We start from the raw sequence: 24,886 nt of genomic DNA, 5'->3' as shown, positions 1-24,886 counted from the left end.
CAGATGCCTTTCTTTATACTGAAATCAGAATATTGAGGTATGTAGGATTACTATCTTCAGCTTTTCTACATTCTGAGACGTGTTGTACAGAATTCTTGAGTTGATGTTCTAAAAGGAGATATGTTCATAAATAGTAAGCATCATTAGAGAACATAGAAAAAATAGCATTTTATTTGAATTATTACATTCATTGCTTTCATTAAATTCTACACAAATCATTTGATACATTTCATATGCTGATTTATCGCACGCGCGCACACACGCACACACACACAATGTATAGAAGTTTGATAACTGAAGAATTTATGATAAGAAGAATTTATCAGAATTTTGAATACACTTCTTTCAATTAAACATTTTCTGCATAAAATTAATTAAGAGCTGGTTTTCTTTCAACAAAGACAATTTTGTTTTCCAGTTGAATATCCCTAACTCAACAATTCTAAACATAGTTAAAAAGCATCAACTCCATTGGTTTGGTCATATTGTGCAAATTGAACCAGAAAAACTTCCTTGCCTTGTATTTGAGGGTACAAGACAAAGAGACAGATCAAGATTAACATGGCATAAAGTCCTTAGAACTTCTTTGGACAAAGCTGTTGGCATATGAGAGTTTGCTTTGGACAGAGAACAGTGGAAGGCTCTTATCCATGTGGAACTCAACCCATCTTGAAGACAGAAGAGAAGAAGAGAGATACCCATCCAGTACCTGTAATGTAACAAGATGAATCAGTTGTTTTTATATTTTAACAAAGTTTTAACAGTATGCTTATAAAATGGAAGATGAAAGGATTCATTATTGCATTTTGGTTAAAAAAAATTGAAAATTTTCTTGAAATAGGAAGTATTTGTGAAATAACTCTGGGAAAATAATATAGATTTTATCTGTATTATTTCCTAGAAATAATACAGGTGATATATAGAGTGGATGTTATATTTACTCTATGTTTTGTTATTATTATTATTATCTGAGACCTTCAAGTAGCTGAGAATTCATCGAGGGTGGTCATAACTCACCCACACCAGATGTCATACTTTCTTTTAAAGCCATTTACATTGGATGCACTCACTACTTCAAGAGACAAACAGTTCCACTCATGGTTCTGTAAGAGAAAAATAGTTCTAGCAAGAGGCCATAAATTTGCGATTTCACCAAAATGTTTCCCATATTTAGACTTCATACATAATATAGAAAGAAACGTCAACCATCTTCAACAGTATTGAAGCCAACAGACTTCGTTTTGAAGTAGCTAAAGTGATCTATAATGCCAAACCTTCAGAATTAAATATCCCACCATCAGAATTGAAAGCTATTTCCTTAAAACGTAATGAAAACATAATCATTACCAGAGCTGATAAAGGAAATACCACTGTGGTTCTTGATACAAACTCATATGACCGAAAAATGAATTTACTTCTTCGAATTCGTAATACTTAGCCCAAATTGGATTATGATCCTACAAAACGTCAACTCAGAAAATTAAATAAGCTACTTAATGAAATTAAGTAGCTTATTTAATGCTACTTAATTTCATTAAGTAGCTCCTTAGATGAAGAAACAATAAAAAAACTTAAGACATACCACCAAGCCCTCCTAAAATTTATGGCTTACCTAAGCTATAAAAAAATAATGTTCCACTTAGACCCGTCGTAGACTGTATCAGCAGTCCAACTTACAAGTTATCAAGATTCTTATCTAACCTTCTCTGCCCTCACATAGGCCACTCAGTCTCTTCAATCAAAAATTCTACTGAGTTTCACACAAAAATTAAAGACATTCAACTATCAAAATCTGACTTGTTAATCAGCTTCGACATTGTCTCCCTCTTCACAAACATTCCCCATAAAGAAACAATAGAATTACTAACTCAAAAATTTCCATCTGATATAATTGAATTGTTCAAGTTTGTTATTGCATCGGGTTACTTCACCTGGAAAGGTCAAATTTACAAGCAAGAAGAAGGAACAGCAATGGGATTTCCTTTATCACCAAACCTAGCAAACTTGTTTCTAGAACACCTTGAGGAAAAAAAATTCACTTTTGAGCCCAAACCAAAAATTTGGTTAAGATATGTCCATGACGTATTTGCAGTCTGGGATCATCCCGAACATGAATTACAACTGTTTCTAGATAAAATTAACCTTCTTCATCATCGCATCAACTTTACATTAGAAAAAGAATCTCCACAGGGTATCTCCTTTTTGGATTTACACATCCAAAGAAAAGAAGATGTTTCCATCGGCACGTCTGTCTTTTGCAAGCCTACATTCTCAGGTCGCTACATTCATAATTCTTCCACTCATCATCCATCTCAGAAATCTGGCATTATTCAATCACTAGTTTCCAGAGCACACAAATTCTGCTCCTCTGAAGAATCTTTAAACCAGGAATTAGAAGTAATCAAAAATACAGCCATCCTAAATGGATATAATCCTAAAACAACTCAAAAAATCATCAATCACTTCTCCACACATCAAACTAGACAGGAAGAAGTCCATAGGATTCCCATACCTTACGTCAAAGGCATCTCTGAATGTCTTTCTAAAATTATGAAGAAATACAATTTTGCCACTACTTACAAACCTATCAACCAAATTTACAACTTGTTACCTTCTCCTAAGGACAAACTCTCACCTTTGATGTTGCCTGGCATTTATGAGATTCCATGCTCATGCAAATTGTCTTACTTTGGACAGACAGGCAGGTCTGTTCAGAAACGCATCTCGGAACATCAAGACCACATTCGTCTTTTTAAACCGCAGAAATCTGGCCTCTCTCAACACGGAATTGAAAATCCAAACCATAGGATCCATTGGGAAAAGTCTAAACTTTTAATAGATCTTTATATAAACATGAACGTTTATACAAAGAAAGTTCTGAAGCCCTACTACACAGATCAAACTTAAACCACAACTACGTTCTTACTATTCCTAAAGTATGGGAAATTGTCATACAAAATTGTGTTAAATAATTAATTTTTTTTTTAACTTCTGTAACATGTTACGCACGTTTAATGAGATTCTATTGTAATCATGCCCCCTAACTGTATGTTATTCCTATTATTGTTTTAAACTGCTGTACTGATGATGTCCTAAGATACTTAGGATGAAATATTTACAATTAAATAATTTTCGCTGCGGTTAATACGTGTGTATCTTTTAATTATGATCGCACCACAGGTTTCATTATTTAAAAAAAAAATAATAATGTATATATATGTAATAATGTTAGCATTATAATAATATAATAATATTGGAAATCTCATCATGCTGAAGTGCATAACTTTACACTTGCTAACATTGAATTGATAGCCATTATCATTTGCCCTACAATTCTAGCCTATTCAAATCATTTTGTAAGTGCTGTGTATCCCTGATTGCCTCGCTTATTTTTGCATCATCAGCAAATAGTTGGATATGGCAGATTCACACTCCCATATACCACTTTCTTATACATGACCCTCAGCCATTTATCCAAGTCAGTATATATTCCAGTCCATATTCTCCAGTTGTATCCATTCCATTTATCCAACTCACCCATAACATTATTAGAAATATGAGCAAATTGCCAAAACATCTCCATTTAGAAAATCTATGCTGTTATTAACAAAGTATAGCTTGTTTGTCAGTTCTGTTCTGCATGCAAGTCCTTACTAACTTCACTTAAATCTTCATCACCAATTAAGAGATCCAGATAGTTCAGTAGTTAGACACATTGGTGTTTGCACCACTCTTGATAACAGAAATATCATGTATTCTTTTCATTAATGTGGGATCTTTCCTGATCTGATACTGTAGTTACACAAACATGTCAAGGGCCTAACCAATCAGCTGAGCTTTCTTTAGCGTACACATGTTGTTCCATTTGTTCCTGTTGCTGAATTCTTATGTTATGCATAAGAATTCAGCAACAGGAACAAATGGAACAACATGTGTATGCTAAAGAAACAGACTTTGAATCTCCTCATGCATCTTTGTCTCTTCATCCAGTGCATTGGTAGCCCACCCTGTTTACCATGTTGCATATCAGGTTGATAGATCTTAGTGAAGTGAGCACTCATTATTTGACTAATCGCATCTGCTTCTGACACAAGGGTACTGTCTGCATTCAATAAAGTTATTCTTCCACATTCATTCTTTTACTTGTATCATAAACAATAAAATTCTTTTGGGTTGCCTTTAGCCTTCACAGCCAATTTCTTTTCATACTGATTAGCATCTGATTAGCCTTCCGTAAAATACTCGTAACTATTCCGTCATGCACTTTACATATTTCATAACTCCTTCATTCTTATCATGTGATTTCTCTGCTACACAGTCAGTGTTCTGATAATTCAAGCCCAGCTCCCCTTCCCCCATAATAATTGCTCATTTAATAACCCATGAGGGTAATTTGGCAATGCATTTTTTCTTCTTCAGTAGGTGAACTGCGAGGTCTAAAGCAACAACCCACTATATATTTGGTGCTGTTAACCTTGACTTCATATCAGATAGTCTCAAATTCACTGCTACATGAGATATTGTTACTACATATACTGGCCAGTGAATTAGAAACTTTTATTTAATGACATGTTGGACCTCCTTTAGCCTGAATTACTACATATGCAGTTGGCATAGATTCCACAAGACTTTGGATTGTATCCACATCTACAGCATACCAGGTGTTCATCAGACAATCCTTTAACTGGTTTAGATTTCATAGAAGGACTTTGCTCCTGGATCTGTTTTTCTAATGTATCCCATGCATTCTCAGTGGGGAAGGGGGTTTCCAGATCTGGACTTGAGCGGTGACCAGGGAAGATGGTGGAAGTCAACGTCATGCTCACTGAACCACTGCTGAACAATTCTTGTGCATGGACAGTAGCATTATCATCCATGAACCAACTATCACCTGCTGGATAAAAAGTCAACGTTGCAGGATGGACTTGATTGGCAACAATGTTCAGATATTCCTCGGAGGACACCTGACCTTTCAGCAATATCAGGGGATTGTTATATATCAGCAGAACATGCCCCACACCATGACACCACCTCCAAAACCTTGAGTCATGTTTAATAAGGCTTCATTGCTTCATGGAACTCCTGTCAAACTTTCTGCCTACTGTTATTACAGAACAAGGTGTACCATGACTCGTCGACCACATGACTTTTTTTTATTAAGTCTTCCAGTGTCTAGTCATGGTGTTCCTAACAACACTGTAGACAAACTTTCCAATTCTTCATAGAAATCTGTTGTTTCTGTATAGGTATGTAACTGCCAATACCAATTCTCTTCAATTCTCTGTGTATAGTTCAGTGAGATATGGGTTTGGTCAATTGCTGCATACACAGGAAGTTCTATTTGTACAAGCCTTCTCAAATAATAGTGATCTCATTCCTGACAGACTGTTTAAGACCGCAGTTATGCCTCTTAGACAAGCAGTGTGGATTATTTTTAAACACTTGGGATATCTCACCTTTTGAGAAACTAGTTAGTTCTGCTGTTTTCAAAATCATGGCTCCAGCCAGTTGGACACCCACAATAAGCCCTTTATTGAACTCTGAAAGATCCTTTGTTTTTCCCATTGTGATCAGCACTGTTGTCAATTACTGAACAGCAGCATTCTTAAATAGTTACCTAGAACATGTGGTGACACATGACCCAGCATTTTGCACACATACACACTGTGTTGATGTGTGTGCAAAATGTAACACACACAATGTGTGATGTGTTACATACATCTGCATAAAGGTTTCTAATTTGGTGACTGGTGTGTATATTATTGCTTTCATGAGTTTCTGCCCCTAAATGGACTCACATCAGATATCGTTAGTAGTGTCCCCCATTTTTTTGTCTATCTGTCCTTCCTAAAATATCCTTTACAATCAACTCCCATTACTACATCTGAACTCTGAAAGACTGGTTTCACTAGTGCCAGTATTCTTAAGCCAAAACATATTCACAGCATTGAACTCTCCTTCCATTTGTATACAGACATAAGTTACCTCCTGGCTTTTCCATGTACTTAAATATCTACAGTTTGCTTGGTCCAGTTGAATAACGTTCTCTTTTTTTTTTTTTTTTTTGTCCCTAATCATAAAGTCTGAACCTAAAACATACATTTCCACCCTTTCACTAAATTTATAACCATGCTCAATGATAACATTCATATCATTATCATATTTGCATACCATAGCTGATCTTACATGTACATTTTCACCATTTCTTCCATGATAATATAGTTTACCTGACTCTCTGCATTAGGTCTCACCCTAATAAATAATGTCTCGTGATGCTAAATCCATTCAAGTGCAGGTCATCCTTATACAAGTCTTTTCTACAATCAAACTCACTCCGCAATCAAACTCACTGTATACAAAATGGGCACAAGAGTACCCATTTTGTATACATAGCCTGCACATTGAATTATTTGCTATCATAGCCTTACATAACTCATATTATTGTATTTCAGCAATAAGCTAACAATTTTCACTCTTGCTTTTTCTTTCCCACTTCTTCCAACAATCCTTTTATATCCTCTCTCATGCTATATTTATCACTACTCAAATCATTAGTTCCCACAAGTATGACTGACTCTTACTTTTCTTTGCTGTTTCTCTGTTATATTTATCCCATATTTAATTTGTACTCTTGGGAAACTCAAAGTAGGGACTCTGTTGGCAAGTGTAAATTTCGTGAACTAGTTACTGTACCATATTATCTCTTTTTTCTTGCATTCTAATTGACTTACCTCATTGTTATCTTATATCCACTTTGGCTCTTTCCTTCTTGTTTTGCTCATTTTTGTTATCTTGTCTTGAGTTTTTAATTTTCTCAACTTTTTTCTAATTCTCTAATCAATTATCGTATAATTTATTTTAATCTGGATATTTCAAATGTCAAGTTATTTTCATGTCATCAACAATGACAGTGCTGCTCAGTGGGACAAAAGAGTTCTGATGGATTTTTGTTGCCATTTTTAAGACGGATATTGACAGTATATCTAAAATGATATTACTAATTGCACTAAGTAAAAATCCACTGAAAACTACAATAATATACTAAAAATGCACTAACTGATCTAATAACACTCAGTAAATCAGAAAAAATCACCAATCTCACAGGTGTTTTGTAATAACAAGTCTATACTCAAAACAGCCTTGAACCAGCCTCCAGTTTTTTTGTGAACAACTCTTCACAACTGTTTACCTGAACACTTATTCACACTCTCAAATGACTCTTAATATTTTATCTGCATAATTGTTTATTATGAAGATCAGTACACTTGAGTAAAAAAGAACGAAGTGCTACAGCTATCAGTAAACTTCTCCCACTAAGATGCTGAGTGAAAAGTATGTTAATAATACATGAAAAATATTTTTTCTACCACATGATTTTGTTCAGTAACAAATTGATTATTTGTTAATTTAATAGAAATAACATTCTATTCACAAAATTTCAGGATTCATGAATGAATAGTTGCAGTTGCAGAGGAATTATTTTCAGCCCTAACAGTAGTAGGATTTTTAACTGGTCATGGAGCATTACTTCACTTTGAATAGAGCAAACTTTTTTTTGAAAATGGTGGGAAGAAGCTATTTTAGAAGGGAAAGGTAGAAATGAAAGTTAAACTACTGTTTGTCTTCCATTGTGCTACAGAGGTAAACTACTTTTAGAGGATAACTAACTACCTTCTAAAAGTCTTTAGAAAAAGAAAATATTTCAAAAATAGTAGTTTACATTCTAAAATGAAGGTCTTGGCTGTGATTCAAGTTTCATTACTTGAAATGCCAAAAAGAGAATTTTCAGTCATCAGATTTCATTACTTTATAAAAAAAAAACAATAAAACAAAAAGACAAACAAAGATTAATAACAGCAGAAATGAAGTTTATGAGAAAAACTGCAAAGTATGCCCTATTTAATCACAAAAGAAACGAAGAAATTATGAAAGAATTAAACCAAGAACCAGTAATAGAAAAAATTTTAAAAAAATGTAAACATAAATGGATGGAAACGTTCAAAGAATGAAAACAGAAAGATTACCAAAACAAGCCTTAAAGTACAAGCCATTAGGAAAAAAGAAAACCAGGACGTCCTCTTAAACAATTCAACGATGACTTCTAAGGCCGGAACAGATCATGCTAGGCCTAAATCTTTGATACACATGATGATGAATGATGATAAATATACCCATCAACTTTAGTTATTTTACTCCTGACCCTGCTCACATATGGCATTTGTTTGCTATAAGCTCTTTTGCATTTCATATTGGGAGAAAAAAAAAGTTTATTTCAGATGATCTCATTAAAGAAAGATTTATTCAAGAAAAAAATTGAGTTAAAAGCCAATGGCATCATAAAAGGGGTACTCCTAAACAAAAATAGGCAAAATAGCCATAAAAATTAATATTTATTTAGAGGGGTAACATGGGAAAATTTTCCAGAAATAATATCTATTTATTTAAGAATTTTATTTTGTTATTTATTTTTTTTTTAAAGAATGAGATATGAAATGCACCCTTAATGAGTTTTTTTTTTTGCAAAAATTTTGAAAGCATGAGTTTGTATTTCTGAATTATTTTACTTTCATTCAGCAGATATGTTTGTTTATATTATTTTTATTTTATTTTTTCACTTTTAGCATAGTCGTGCTCTTCTAGTTCTTCAAGAATGTGCTCGACTTAAAGTCAGTGATTCTCTTCCATGTCTTATGGCTGCAAGAATTTGCTATGAAAATTTATCTCAACCAGAAGAGGGATTGAGAATGGCTGAACAAGCACTAGAGCGAGAAATTGCACATCCACAGAATTTAATAGCTAGATGCCATCTAGCTGTAGGACTTGGTTTGGAAATTATGTCTGCACAAGCTCGTCCTCAGCCACGTAGACAAGAGCTTAGAAGAAAGGCATTTGAATCATTTTCAAGGTCAATATCTAAATTTGGTTTATTGATTTGTTAACCAAATTTATAATGCTTAAATTTAATTTGGCATAGAAATTGATTTGTGTTACTTTTATTTGGTCAGTATGCTCTGAGTAAATTATTTAGTAATAACTCTAACACCATTAGTTTTTGTGGAACCTATCCACAAAAGGTAAGGAATCACATAAAAATAAATAGGATGATGATCTCGCATCAGACAGCAAAATTCATTGACCACTAAAAGAGCTTCACAGAGAATCCTGAATGGGATTTGAATTCACTTTTTATTGGTTGGAGAACAGCTACACTATACATTGATTAAATCATCCTGACAACTCCTTTACTGTTACTAAATATAAATAGATTGGTATTTCTAAGAATTTTACATCTAGCATTTGTTATATGTTCAAGGCCAATACATACAGCAAGACTCTGCACATCATTCATCTTGAAAAAATAGGCATCATCAAAATACTTTTTAATAGAACTGTCCTTCTGCTCCAACCCCCAATTAGGACTTGACATTATTGAAGGAATTATTAAATAAATAATAGCAACAGAATAACTTACACAATAATTTTATTTATCATAAAATTTTTGCTCTAAATGCTAAATGAACAGTGGAGAAAATGCTCTGCAATCAGGAATATGTATCAACATTTGAAGTAGAAGAGGCCATCAAAAACCTGAAATGTGGAAAGGCAGCTTTCAACTAGAAAGGCTCAAATATGAACGTATAAAATAATATTTAAAATAATATTTCCAGTGGTTATACTGCAAAATTCAGAAAGCCAGGTCAGAGGGTCAAATTCCAGATGACTGGAGTAGAGCCCATGATATCCATCTGTTAAAAGAGGAAATAAAACTTAATGTGAGAATTTCAAGAAGATGAAGGAGCTATGGAAAACATGGAAACAGAACCGGAGATCCTCATAAGTGAAGTAGAACAAGCAATCAAATTAAGGAAAAACAAAGCCCCAGATCCTGATTCAATACCAGCTAAAATGTTGAAAAACCTTGGAGAGAATGAGGTCAACTGGATACATGATTTATGCAACAAAATCTGGAAGACTGGAAGATGGTCGAATGACTGGACCAATTCCACCATTATCCCATTCTAAAAAAAAAGGCAATCACAACAACTGTGAAAACTACCTCACCATTGCTCTTATCTCACATGCCAGCAAGATTTTACTACACATTATTAAGGAGAGATTACAAAGTTTTATAGACCATCAGATCCCAGAAAAACGAGCAGAATTCAGAAAAGGTCGAGGGACTAGAGATCATCTATCTAACATCAGACAAATAATTAAAAAAGCAAGGGAATTCAACTTAAGCCTTTATCTATGCTTTATAGATTACTCCAAGACCTTTGACTGCATGAGGTGGGATATCTTATGGGATATCATGCAAGAATCAGGAATATCAAACCATCTAATAACCTCATAAAGAACTTATATCAAGGATATCAAGCAACAGTAAGAATTGAAAACTCACTGTCCCCTGCATTCCAATTTGAAAAAGGATCGACAAGGATGCATACTCTCACCATTAATATTCAACTTTTACAGCGAAACTATAATGAAAAGATCTCTAGAAAAGTGGAATGGAGGCATTAAATTAGGTGGCCAACAATCACTAACCTACGATATGCAGATGACACAGTGATAATAGCAACAAGTGAACAGGAATTAAAATCCATTCTGAATCAATTAGAATGGGATAGCCTAAGCCACGGTTTAAGAATAAATCAGGATAAAATGAAAATAATGATTTTAAACAATGCAGAAGAGATAGATGTAGAAGGAATTGAAATTGTCGACCATTTCAACTACCTTGGAGTGATGATAACAAAAAAAGATGGATGTAAAAAAGAGATAAGAAGAAGAATAGCACTAGCTAAAAACGCAATGATTGATTTAACCAAGATCTGGAAAGATAGGCACATCTCCAAAAAGACAAAAATTAAGCTTGTAATTAAGAAAGAATTAATTCTTTCTTAATAAAATTAAGAAAGAATGAAGAAACCTTAGTTTTTTCATTCTTTCTCTATGCTTCTGAGTCTTGGACTATGACAGAAGAAGAATTGGGGCGTTCGAGCTCTGGTGCTGAAGAAGATTGTTAAGAGCGTCTTGGACAGAAAAGAGAACAAACAAAAGTATTCTAGAAGAACTGAATATCCACACGACTGATAAACATAATCGAAAAGAGAATATTGCAATATTTTGGACACATATGTAGAAGGGAAAGCAACTGCCTAGAAAAAGTAATCATCCAAGGTAAACCGTGTGGGAAAAGAAAAAGAGGACCCCCCCCCCCAACAGGTGGATTGACCAAATATCAAGAATCACTGAACTAGAACAAGCAATAAGAGAGGCACAGGAGAGAAAGAGATGGCGAAGCATCACCAGGAAGGTCACGAGTCCTTAGACATGAGGAAATCCGAGAGAGAGAGAATTATAGAGAATTTCTCTAGGTGTTCCTGTTAAGATTTATGGAAGTATGCTTGAGAACAGGACAAGAAAAATTATGGAAGCAAAACTTGGAGAAGAACAAACAAGGTTCAGGCCAAGTCAGAATCAGATTTTCACTCTAAGACAAATAGTTGGAATCATGGGACTCGAACAAGGATCTGCATTTCAGTTTTATAGCTTTGGAAAAGGCATATGACAAGGTGCCAAGAGAAAAACTTAAAAAATGGTGTAAATGGCAATATTTGAGTTGTACATCAGCAATTAGAATTGAAGGAGGTACAGGAAAACGGTTTAATGCTAAATTAGGTATGAGACAAGGATTCGCATTATCTCCACTGTTATTCATTCGTGAAGGAAAGTGGTATTAAACCTAATATCAAAATGAAATGTTAGATATGGCAATATTGGAGTCCTGACAAGTAACAGACTAATTTGGAGGGAGATTAATAATAATGTAAAGTTAATCATGTAGTGCTGTCATAGTAACCTGAACATCCCTTAGGGATACACATCAGGAAATTGATGATGATCAAAATTGGAGATATTAATTTCAGCTCTTTATTTTATGCAGATGATGTTATACAAAGAATGAAAACAGAAAGATTACCAAAACAAGCCTTAAATTACAAACCATTAGGAAACCAGGACATCCTCTTAAGAGATTCAACGATAACTTCTAAGGCTGGAATAGGGGCAGGCCACTTTAGGCCTAAATCCTTGACAGGCATGATGATGTTATACTTGTAAATAAATCCAGACAAGTCTTGGATTCCTGACTAAATTGCTGTAATAAATTTGATATGAAAGTCAGCAGTAAAAAGACAAAGACAATGAAATAGGTTGAAACACTGAAAGCATCAAACCTATAGAACAATAAAACATTTCACCTATTTACACACATTTTTTTATTGAAGATGGCAACTTAAATATGGAAATAGAGAACTGAATTGGCAAAGCTGGTATTGATAGGAAGTCAACTGAATAAATTTATATGGAATAAAATAGAAATTAGTTAAAACACTATACCATCTGTATGCAAGACAGCACCATGTTCAAACTGATTTTGATTTATATATCTGAGAACTGGGTTAGAAATAAAACAAAGATTAGAGACTACAGGTATGAGAATTCTGCAAAAGATTAGGGGAGTGAACATCAGTGACAATATCATATTAAAAATAAGGATATTAGGAAAGAACTTAACATTCTTACCATTCAGGAAAGTGTCAGGAGAGCTGATCTCTGATGGTATGGTCACTTAAACAGAATGAAAGAGAGAAGGATAGCAAAACAAGTGTTCTAGGTCAGAATGACAGAAAGAAAAAAAAAAGCCAGAAGAAGACCAAGCTCTAGGTGGATTGATACTTCTAAGAAGTATCTTAGAAGATGGAAATATAAGCGATGATAACAGTGTAGTCTTGACAGATTAATCTGGAGGAAAGTTGTTGATAGGAAGTTAGTAATGATGTAGCACTATCATATTATCCTGTATACCCTCTGAGAGTACATGTTAGAAATTCGATGATGTAGCAATCACTTCTTCAGTATGAATTTTAGATTAAACAGTCAGAAGAGACATCCAGAGGATTCAACAATGAAAATGTGGGAGCTACATAAAATAACTTCAGAATTTTGTAACAAACAGTTCATCACATTCATTCACTCTTGAAGCAGAAAATAATCATTTTGCCCTTTTTCAAACCTCTTACTTCTTTGTGATAGCCAGATGGTAGTCCACATTTTTGGTTTTTTTTAGAAAATCAAATCCTCACAGACTTTAAATTCATGTTTTTTCACATCACTATCCTTGTAAAAAAAAATCTGTCACAATTAAGATTCTTGTACATTGGGGTCACTGTTTATTCTCTACTGTGGGGGTATAGCTCCCAGAAGAAATGCAAAACCAAGAAAACTAGTGATTTTTTTGGGGGTGGGGGGGATGCAATCAAGCATGTGTCTTGCCACCCCCTGTGATAAATGAATGTGAGTACAGAAATTATTATTATTATTAAGAGAGACCTCCAGGGAGTCAGTAAATAACTACAGAATTGTGCAAACATGAAATAGAAATGTGTTTTCTTATTCCATTTTATTTTCAATTGAAGATTTCCTTACCTTTGGATAAAGTCGTTATTAACCTTTGCAACCACTGTCTCACATATTCATAAGAATCTCTTCTAAAAAAAAAGTTTTAATTTGACATCATCATCATCATGCGTATCAAGGATTTAGGCCAGCTTGGCCTGTTCCGGCCTTAGAAGTCATCGTTGAATTGTTTAAGAGGACGTCCTGGTTTTCTTTTTCCTAATGGCTTGCACTTTAAGGCTTGTTTTGGTAATCTTTCTGTTTTCATTCTTTAATTTGACATGACTCCTGTTATCTTCCAAGGGTTGATTTTTTTTTTTTTTTTTTTTGTAGTTTGGAAAAAAAGACATTCGTTACCTCATTCGATTCTGTCAAATATAAGAGACACCCAGAGTTGTTGCTTTTCCTCCTTTCTTCATCAGTACCAAAATCAGAAAGAAAAGCTCGTCTGTCTCTTAGGCAGAATAAAAACGTCATCAGACAAGGGAAATGGCACTGTCATTATGACCACCAATGATTACAGTGAAAAAAAAATCACATTTACTCTCTGACTCCTCCACTCACTCATCCCTAGATCATGACTTACTTGGACCATCTTGAAAAAGACAAATAATTTGCTTAAAAATATATGCCAAACTGGCATATATTTTTAAGCAAATTTTGACTTAATGACCTTTGACTTAATGAAAAAATGCAAATCATTGCATCCAATTTCTCCACAACTGTATGACTCCAATGATACGCAAAGCTGCCATCCCTCTGAGACCAGTCATCGATAGCATCCTCTCTGACTTACACTTTGTTTGAACATCCTGCTGATCTTTTTTTTAAATTAAGGGGATATAAAATCCACATTGTTTCAAAACCGAATAAGAAACTCAAAGATTGGAATCAGAGAGTTTCATGCCGAATATAGTAAACTATAAAGTATCGGCGACACTAGCGTGAGCTAATGCAAGTGATCCTAGTACGTAGTACTATACCGGACAGCTCGTTGCAAAGGTGGGGAAAGTTCAGATCGCTATTCTTAGGTATTTTCCATAATGTAAAAACACATTTCCTAGGAAATGTATGCTGTTATTACATTATGGAGGGAGGTCACTACCCACACCGGTTTCAGCCTTTCTTGAGGCTTCATCAGTGAGTAGCTAGACCATAATACCAAAGTGTATAGCGAAAAGAATTTAAATACTCTGCTATACGAGTTTCCAAAGAGGTGCAACCATTAAGTTACTTAAATATAAAGAGCTAATAAGCTTCATTTCGGCGATATAAACAATATTTTAAATTAAGGGGATATAAAATATAAAATCCACATTGTTTCAAAACCGAATAAGAAACTCAAAGATTGGAGCTTATTAGCTCTTTATATTTAAGTAATCCTGCTGATCTTTTAGGAAATCACATCAGGTCCTCTGACTCTTATATCAAGAATACAGCTTATTGCATTTAGAAATTGTCTGATATAGATGTTTCATCTTTTGACATTCTTGTCGTTCTGAACAGCATCTCTCTCTCTCTCTTTAGTAATGTTCCTGTTGACCTTTTAGACCTCATTGGCGATTTCTTTTCACTAGATATCACCAAACCTATTTAAACACTACCTCTGATCCAATTTCTTTCAGTGAAATGTTTCTTATTTATTTATTTATTATGTGTGGATGATGCTTCATATTTGGAAACATGATCTCCTAAGTCTACAACTATTTGTGATGTCAAATAACTGACATTGGGGTTTTATTAGGTCAAATAGTACAGATGATTATACCGACTAGTTTTGCCACACATGTTAGTAGCTTCTTCTGGGTTAGGAAGAACAAAAAATAATACAATAAAGTGTTATATGTTGAACCATTACATAACTAAAAAACAGAACAGGGAGGAAACCGTTACACAAAAGTTAAAATCAGAAAACGTGGAATGTAGAAGCTGCCATCAGTAAGTGTGCCCATTAGTTCACACAGAAGTTCAAATCTGACATCTGAGATCTAATAAGTGACTTCCAAATATCACATAGAATCCTTTCTTGGTTTCTGTTGATTGTGGATAACCATCATAGATTCTTTGATGTTGTGGGCATCGAAGTGGTCCTCTGTGTAAGGCATAGAGCTTTTGTTCCATTCAGTATTATGGTGAGTGTAATAGAAGTGGAAAGCTAGATCTGAACTGTCTTCTCTGCTGTTATTCATGACTCCAGTTTGTTCTTTTTTGTCTTATTTCCAAACTTTAGATGTTTGCCCTATGTAAGAAAGGCCACAATAACATGGAATATTATAAACTACAGGCTGTTTGTTAAAAGGATTGTGGTCTTTAGGTGAATTGTAATAAAGCTTGTATAGTCAAAATGGGTTTGTCAAAACATTTTTTTTTCAGCATTGAACAATTCTGTAGTTATCTATTTTTGTCTTTTTATGTACTTTTTATAAACCTTGAATAGAGTTTATACATTATATCACATCCAGCAGGGTTTGTACTGTTTTACAAATCCTGTTGAGTGTAAGTGAAACTAATTGGTACAAGGTTTCAAATTTACAACTAATAAAAAAAATTCTTTGTTATCCTCATCTGTTTTACTCATAAAAAAACTCATTTTCTAAAATAACTTTTTTATATATATATATTTGTATCAACCTTATATCTATTGTTCTATACCACTCTAGCATTTAGCTCATATTCTTTTTAAATCCATTGTTATTATTCTGCCTTTTTGAATTATCAGTTATACAGAAGATGTTCTGTAAGTTTCAGATCAAAATATTTGGTTATATGGCAGAATGATTTTAATGAATGCTGATGGTAGCAAGGTAACTGATTCAACCGAAACAGTAGAATTACTAAGTGAACACTTTGCAAGAGTCTATCATCCAGGTGGTGATATTGCAGGAATAAGAGAACTAAAGGCTTATATGGGAACTGAGGTAAATGAAATGGAGGTGCATAGCATATTACAGAACCTTAATGTGAATTAAGGGGGATTGGATGGTATACCAGCTCGAGTTTTATTATGTGAAGTGACAAGGGGATCATCAGTGCCCTTGATCATATTGTTGCCCACTTGGACTGGAATACTTGGAAAAGCCTCAACAAACTACGAATGACAGGAAGCTGCAAACAAAACCTCATCAAATGGGGCTATCTCACTGGACCAGATAATTGTGAGTGTGGGAGAACCCAGTCCATGGAATACCTTCTTTCTTGTCCCCTTCTTCAATCACCTTGCACAAAAGAGGATCTTTCCTGCACAGAAAGAGCAGTTGATTGTGCAAGATTCTGGAGGAACATCTGACCATATTTATTGTATATAATTTATGTATAGTTTCTTTATTCTTCATATTTTACTTATTATTCTCTGTATAACTCACCTACCAAAGTTAAGCTGTTCTCATTTGTAATGTATTCTAATTTGTTGTAAATAACGTAGTACTGTAAAAATAATCATACTTTAAAATTCTGAATATTTTTATGTATTGTTTATGTTAGTATGTTTATTAGTTTTGGTTTCATAACATGCATTGTTGGCACTTGCGATCTGCCCGTTATTGATGTTATTTTGTCAAAGTGTAATGTAAAGCAGTTAAAAATTTATGTACTTACCAGATTTGAATAGTTGTGTTACTTAAAATTTTTTTTATTGTAGTTTAAGTTGTGTTTTATGAAGACATTCTCTTGTTGCTAATGGAGACAACGTGTCAGCCATTATACCTAATTTCTTGTTTGCCATTTTCATGGAGTGCACATGCTCGTCGAGAAGTTTGATGTGTGATTGACAGCTGACAAGAATAGCATTCGGTATCAGAGTAACGGGTATAAACAATATAGCATTTAGGAAGAAATAAGAACACAGGCCGGCAGATATTTAGATTCGGTGGAAATTCAGTTTTTTTATGTGACAGTCGGAAGAAAATTAATAGTATATTCCGAAAAAGGAATTGTGGAACTATGAAGTTTCAAAGTGGAATAAGTATTGATAAATAAAAGAAAATATTGCTATAGATGTTTTAAAAGGAATATTCGAGGAAACGCTAATCGGATGATTAATAGTAGATTCCGAAAAGGGAATCATAGAACTGAATTTTTAAATTGGAAGAGTTAAGACTGTCAATAAGCATTAGTGAATAAAAGAAGAAATTGCTATTTATTCTAAAGGAATGTTCGAGGAAATGTTGATTTGGAAGTTTTCTGTCTTAAGTCGCCGGATCTAACTATTATTTCTACTGAAAAGAAGACAGAATTGAGTCAGGAAGAATTAATGTGTGCTACACGAGTGATCAATAAAATACTACAAACAGGAGAGATCCCAGGTGACTGGAGAACTGGAAAGATCATCCCAATATACAAGAAAGGAGACAAAAGAGACTGCAGAAATTACAGACCAATCAATTTACTCCCTCACACCCATAAAATATTCATAAGAATTATACAAAATAAATTAAAAAACACCTATGAAGAAATGATAGGCATAGAACAAGCTGGTTTTCGAGGAAACTATTCAACAATAGACCAAATTTTCACAATGCACCAACTAGCAGAGCTCAGCTGGGAAGACCATAAAGAACTATATTGTTGTTTTGTGAACTTTAAACAAGCTTTCGATAGCATCAACAGAGAAATCCTTCTTAAACTTCTACTGGAAAAAGCAATAGACAAATATATAATACAGATTATGATAACATATTACTCTAAGACAAATGCAATAATTAAAAAGGACACACTCACAACAGAATCCATAGAGATCCAAAAAGGAGTAATGCAAGGATGCCCATTATCTCCATGCCTATTCAACATATATCTAGAAGAAGTTGTAAAGAAGGCAATAGACAATGAGCCTGGAATCATTGTCAATGGTTTAAACATAAATAATATCAAATATGCAGATGATCTCGTCCTTCTTGCAAGAACCCCAAATGAACTACAAAAGTTGATAAACAAGCTAAATGAAACCTGTAAAACACATGACATGACAATAAATATACAAAAGTGATGAAAATAGGGAGGAACAGAACTACCATCTCAGCCACCCTAAATGAGAACAAATAGAACAAGTAGACAACTTCATATACCTTGGATCAAAACTAACAGAAACAATAGATGAACTCAAAATAATCAAACACAATCAGAATAGCGATAGGATGGACCACCATGGGAAAATTACAGAAAATCTGGAAAACAAACAAGATATCTAAGCAAGCCAAAATCAAATTATATGAAGCAATAATTATACCAACAGTCATCTATGGAGCAGAAGCATGGACAGTTAAGAAAAGAGAGAAGAAAAAGCTGCTGGCATTTGAAATGAAATGCTTAAGAAAAATAAATAGAACAAGTTGGATAGAAAAGAAAACAAACATCGCAGTCAGACAAGAACTATTGTATAAAAAGACAATAATAGAAAAAATTAGAAAACAACAACTGAGATGGTTTGGCCATACTGTATGCATGGATGCAGACAGACTTCCTAACATCCTAATCAATACTTTTCCAACTGAAAAAAGAAGACCCGGAAGACCAAGAATTACCTGGCTGAAATTAATAAGGAACATCTCGGGATGCAGAACATATAAGGAACTTTTTCGAACAGCAAGGAATTGAGAAGACTGGAAGATCCTGCTCAAGAGAAGACTCAACCTGTCTTAGATAGAAGAGAAGAAGAAGGCATGAGTGATGAGAAGGATCCTATGAAAATGAAGAATAAAGTCATATATCTTTGGAAAAGGGCCTTAACAGAGAAAGAAACTGGCTATGAACATTTTGTCATTGTGAAAACAAAGTGTTTAGTCTAGTGTTAAGTGTAAGTTAATTTTTAAAAGGCCCTGGATCCAATTAATTCTGTAGTTAGTTATAGTGTAAAATTTGTTTGAAGTGTATATATATATTGTTTTTGTTTTATTAAATGTGTTTATTTTGGTCTTGAGTCAGTGATTTTTGGATTCTGAAAGAAATAGTAAAAAAAGAGGTCATCACACCAATCGGAGTGAACCCTTGTGCAATAAAAAAAGTATATAGGTACACTCGGAAATAAAAAAAAAAAAAAATTGTTGAACAGAGATCATCTCTTATACAGGATTAAATAAATAAAAATCCTATATTTAGACAATGGTGCAGCTAGTAGGATTAATATTATGATAATAAACTCTATATAAACATCTCTAAATAAAAATAAATCTTCCTCATATTAATAGTACCAATTACTTACTACTGTACCACTTGCATTTGGATATGAAATCAATAACCATATTGTTTAATCTATGTCTCAGCTCTGGATTAGTCCTGAGGGTATGGAAAGAGAGGAAAATAGTTCCATTGCATAAAGTAGGCCCCAAGACGTAGCAAATTACCGACCAATCAGCATATCGTGTGTTACTGTCAATTGGAGAAGTTCTTTCAGTTATTTGCCGATGATGCAAAGTTGGGTAGAGCAATAGTTAATACAAATGATGTCAAAATTTTGCAGGATGATTTAGATAGATTGGCAGACTTCACAAAGGAGAATGGATGTCAGTTTAATGTGGCAAAATGTAAGGCTATGTATTTTGGGGTGAAAAGATCACCAGCTGACCACATTGGTGGAACTGTACTCTAGGAAATTGGCAAAGCCAGAGACTTAGAAGAGTTAGTGGATAGAGAGTTAAAGTTTAGGGGGACACATAGCAAAAGTGACTAAAGCAGCTCATCAGACTGAAGAATACTTTGACGAGGGATAAGCAAGTTATGTTCCTCTTTTATCGAACCTTGATAAGATGCCCATCTTGACTACTGCATGCAGATTTGGCTCCCAGGGTTTCTTGGTGGTGATGAGGTGGGCGAGTGATCAAGATAGTAGAGAGTCTATGGAATGAACCTTACGAGAACAGGTTAAAGATCTGTGGGTTACAGAAACTGGTTGATAGGCGGAAAAGGGGTGATAAGAGAGACTTACCTGAAGTGTTTTTACAAGATTAATTCAGAGGAAATTTTCAGAACACCCCTTTCTGCTCTGGTGGTGGGAGAGCTAGACGGCCATCCATGAAAACTGAGTAAGAGTGCGGTTAGCAAGGGTGTTAGAACTAGTGAGTGGAATAGGTTGCCAGAGTCTGTTGTGGGTTCCATGACTGCGAATGAGTTAAAGGCAAAGTATGATAGATACTCTGCAAATGTTCGATAGTTCTTGACATGATGTTTAGGGCTTCTCTCGATGAGTCTAAGGACATCTTGGAGTTGCCTGTAATAATAATACCTTATAAATAAATGAATGTATTACTTTAACCTATGTTGGTTTTCTATATTAGCAAAGTACAGAAGCTTGGCATGAATATTGTCTAATAGTAATTCATATTTTTTTGGAAAATTTACAACTTTCACATATAATATGACATACTTAAATGAACATTTATCATCAGCATCATCAGGAGTTAACATAGAACTACAAGCTAAACAGGCCATTACTGTCACCAGTAAATACATGATCACTACTAAAGTTAACAAATTATTGTTAACATGTTTCCAAATAGAGTAAATCTTCCTATAAACATACATGGACTACAGGATTACTAGCTTTCTATCAAAAGTTTTCTTTCGAATTAATCTGTCACTTGTCATATCTCTAATATTGTGAAATCTAACATTTTGTTCTCATAAAGCAATACTAATTGCATCAGTCCGCCTAGATTCTGGTCATTTAGTCGGTCTTTTTCCTAGCGTCACACACACACTTGCTTTGCTCATCTTTCCTCTCCCTTTCTGTTTAAATGAACATATCACTTTAGATTAATCTGACTGCACATTTTTGAATGCTAACAACCTCAAGAATATTATTATTATTAGACCTCCATGGAGTCAGTGACTCATCACAGGAGGACCCATTCCAACATCTCTTCATCCTTTTGAAAACCTGGTGACCAAATCTGCACACAGTAATCCATATGCATTCTGATCAAAGCTTTATACAAAGGAATCATATCAGTGTTCTCCAAATCATTCCCACAGTACACTGTGCGGCCTCACAATTTTAGCACAATGTCACTAAAATTTTAGGTCCTTAACTGCCAATACCTTCATATCCCTCATCTCCTTCACCCCTTCTAAGATATCTCCACCAATCTGTGCTTTCCAAACCTTACACTCTGCTATATTGAACTGGCATCCCCATTCAAAAAGTCTTCAAATCCTTTTGCAAGGCTAAAGCATCAATTGTACTCTTCATAGTTCTTTCCAACTTTGTATCATCTGCAAACAACTGTATATCACCATTCAAGCCCTTCCCAGTATCATTTACATAAAAATTAAACAGCTATGGACCCAAAACAAACCCCTAGGGCACACCACTGGTTATCTTCCTCCTCTGGGATATTGCTCCCCCATACACAACTTGTTGCTACCTATCAGATATCTAATCTACTATCCAACACCATCTGTTCCATTTTAATTACCAGCTTGTCATGTGACAATCTATAAAAGTCTTTAGTAAAATCTAGATATACCACTGTATATGCTTCCTCTTTATCCAATGCACCCGTCACCTTATTAGAGTAAGTAAGTAAGTAGATTGCTAAAACACAACCTTCCTTTAGCAAACATGTGCTGTCCATCAAAGAGAATGTTATTGTCATCCACTGAATTCTGTTCTGCATGATGTTCCTTTGTTACTTTCACGAAGATGAAATACCTTTATGAACTGCTCATTCAACATCATTGCTGTATCCTCCTCAGTGGTTATCATTCTACCATTTTCTCTAACCAGTATCATCTTTCCATAATCATTCTTCCACTGGCCACATATTGAAAAAATTCCCTAGGATTCCTTTTGGCCTCATTAGCTAACTGCTGTTCATACTGCACTTTTGCTACCCTTCCCATTTAAGTTACCTCTCTTGCTTGCTCCTTGTACTCCTTGTGCAACTATCACCACCACTCATCTTATGCTGCCTCCATAGTGCCTTCTTCCAAATTGCATGCTTCATCTCTTCATTCATCCATTTCACACCCACCTTATTCGATCTTTGATGAATGCATTGCTTCTGCCAAACAGTTCCTGAACAAGTCCCAAGCAGCATTGATCTCCTTTCCTTCCAACTCTTCATTCCATGATATAGTTGCAAGCTGTCTCCTGAGCTTGTCATAATCACCAGCCTTATAGTTCCACATATATCCCTTTCTCACAGAAGTCTTTATATGGCAGACCATTACTCAAGTAATTTCCTCATGGTCACCTGACCAACTGGAGGGAAATTCAATACCTCATTTACAATAACATCTGATGAGATAATCAAATTCAAAACGAATTCTTTTCTCTTCACACATCTCAGCTAGCATCCCATTCATAAACCTCATTTCCCGTCTTATCATTATCATATCTGAGCAACACACTGTTATCCTGCTCAGCCTCCTGATATCCATCCTTACATTCTCTGTGTTGCCATCCAGTTCATTTGTGCCAATTACTACTGCCCATTACTATTGCTTCTTCCTCATATCAAGTGCTTTTATCACTCTTCTCAGTCATCCTTAGAAAGCAAATCTTATGCACCTCATTTACCACACCCCAAATAATTGAATCCTCATACATGGTAACTCTCAAATCATTGGACACCTCTTTTATACTGCTATCTTTAATTCTGGCCTTCCTCTACCTTTCATACTTAGCTGTTAATCTTCTCATTTCACTCTGCAATTTCCTGATCTCTTGCTTCATCTTTGCCAACTATATTAGCATGCTTGAATGATGACAATTTCATGTTCCTTTCTAATCTAATATATTCATTCTCAGATCCATAAGTTAAATTTAGCTTGAATACTGTCTTATATACTGCTAGTTTAGTTTTTTTGGCTAATTTCTCATTTTTCTATAAGTTTATTTCACTCGCTCCCTACTATACTTTTTTTTTTTTCTGTTATCTATTTTTATTATCTGTTGCTGATTCATGTATGTTTTATTTATTATTTTAAAATAATAAATAATTTATTTGAATGAATGAAATATTATTTATTTAAATATGTTGTTTGAAAATCTGCACTGAAAACATTTTTTTTTCCCATTTAATTTCTGGTTTTGAGACCACATGTTTTCATACATAAAGCAGGTTTATTAAAATAAACAACATAACTTAACAAGTAACGATACAAAATTAATAACGGAAAAAACTCACGTACAAAGATTATTTAATAGTATAGTTTTTGCCTGTGTGTCACATCTTCAGTACATTAAGCTCAAATTAAACAATAACTGACAATTCCAAAAAGCGCCACCTAAGTAGCTGGTGTAAGATAACTAAAAAGGTCAATAACTTTCCTTAAAAAAAAAAATCAATACAATAAAAAGTTAGGAAAGATGAGCTGACTTGTAAAGTACTATCTCCCATAAAGGGGATAGACGTAAGCCGTCGGATCTGTTTAAGTTTTATTTTTTTAATTTTTTTTTAAGGAAAGTTATTGACCTTTTTAGTTATCTTACACCAGCTACTTAGGTGGCGCTTTTTGGAATTGTCAGTTATTGTTTAATTTGAGCTTAACGTACTGAAGATGCCTGTGACACAAGGCGAAAATTATACTATTAAATAATCTTTGTACGTGAGTTTTTTCCGTTATTAATTTTGTATCGATATGTCTACTCACAGTATTCCTCTTTTAAAATTTAACAAGTAAGTTGTCAGACTTGCATCACCAGGGGTACAAAACTGATATAAAAGACTAGAAAAAATTAATTACACATAGCAGATGTTAACAGAACTTCAAAGTACATACAAACAAAGTGAACAGAAAAAAAAACTGTTGCATTAATTACTATGTATGCATTAGAACAATGCTAGTTGTTGCTGTCATGTTCTGTGGCATGATGCATGCCATAGTTCCGGTCTGTAGTTGTTAGATTTTTGATAAAAGCAGATCAAACTTGGTATATAATTAAACCTTGATTTTGATTACACTGTGTGGGGATCTGGATCATTTCTGAGGCTTCTTTAAACTTTCTTGTATAATAATTATGATCTATGTATGGGATTTCTGTTTCCTGCCAAACTACTCGGTGGTCTGTATTTGTTGTATGGAAGACTAATCCTGATTTGTTCTGTCTTCTTTTTTCAACATCTCTTGCATATTCAGACACATGTATCCCTCCAGACCATCCCATCTGGCCTACATAGCAAATTCCACAAGAGCAGTGGATTTTGTAAACTCATGGTTTTCTTATGGGAGGATATGAAGGTTTTGGTGGGTGTAAGAACTTCGAAATCTTATACATTAGCAAAAAAACAAAAAAAAAACCCGCTTTAACATTGTGATCACAAAGTAATGTTGCAACTTCATTTATAACATTCTTGATGTAGGGTGAAGTGATTGCATTTTTTAAATCTTGTTTATTTAAAGGAGCTGTCAGAGGCATATCAAGGTTTGTCTTTGGTTCATATCCTTTGAGGGTGAGAGTATGCTTCAAGTTCACTCCTTTTTTTTT

At 34.3% G+C, this 24,886-nt stretch overlaps 1 protein-coding gene across 2 annotated transcripts in view; it reads left to right on the top strand.

Annotated features, from left to right (window-relative positions):
* The window catches only part of Ttc7 (tetratricopeptide repeat domain 7), a 371,341-nt gene that overhangs the window by 210,143 nt on the left and 136,312 nt on the right, over positions 1-24,886 (top strand). For both annotated transcript variants that reach the window (XM_090400945.1, XM_090400946.1), the window contains exon 10: positions 8,622-8,905. In XM_090400945.1, the coding sequence (XP_090257071.1) occupies positions 8,622-8,905 (284 nt within the window). The remainder of the gene's footprint in view (positions 1-8,621; positions 8,906-24,886) is intronic.

Source organism: Typopeltis vanoorti, chromosome 11 (assembly GCF_054136105.1).
Source record: "Typopeltis vanoorti isolate ZY-2024b chromosome 11, IOZ_Tvanoo_1.0, whole genome shotgun sequence".
Taxonomy (NCBI): domain Eukaryota; kingdom Metazoa; phylum Arthropoda; class Arachnida; order Uropygi; family Thelyphonidae; genus Typopeltis; species Typopeltis vanoorti.
Note: the sequence above shows the minus strand (reverse complement) of the source record. Positions and strands in the feature narration are given on the sequence as shown.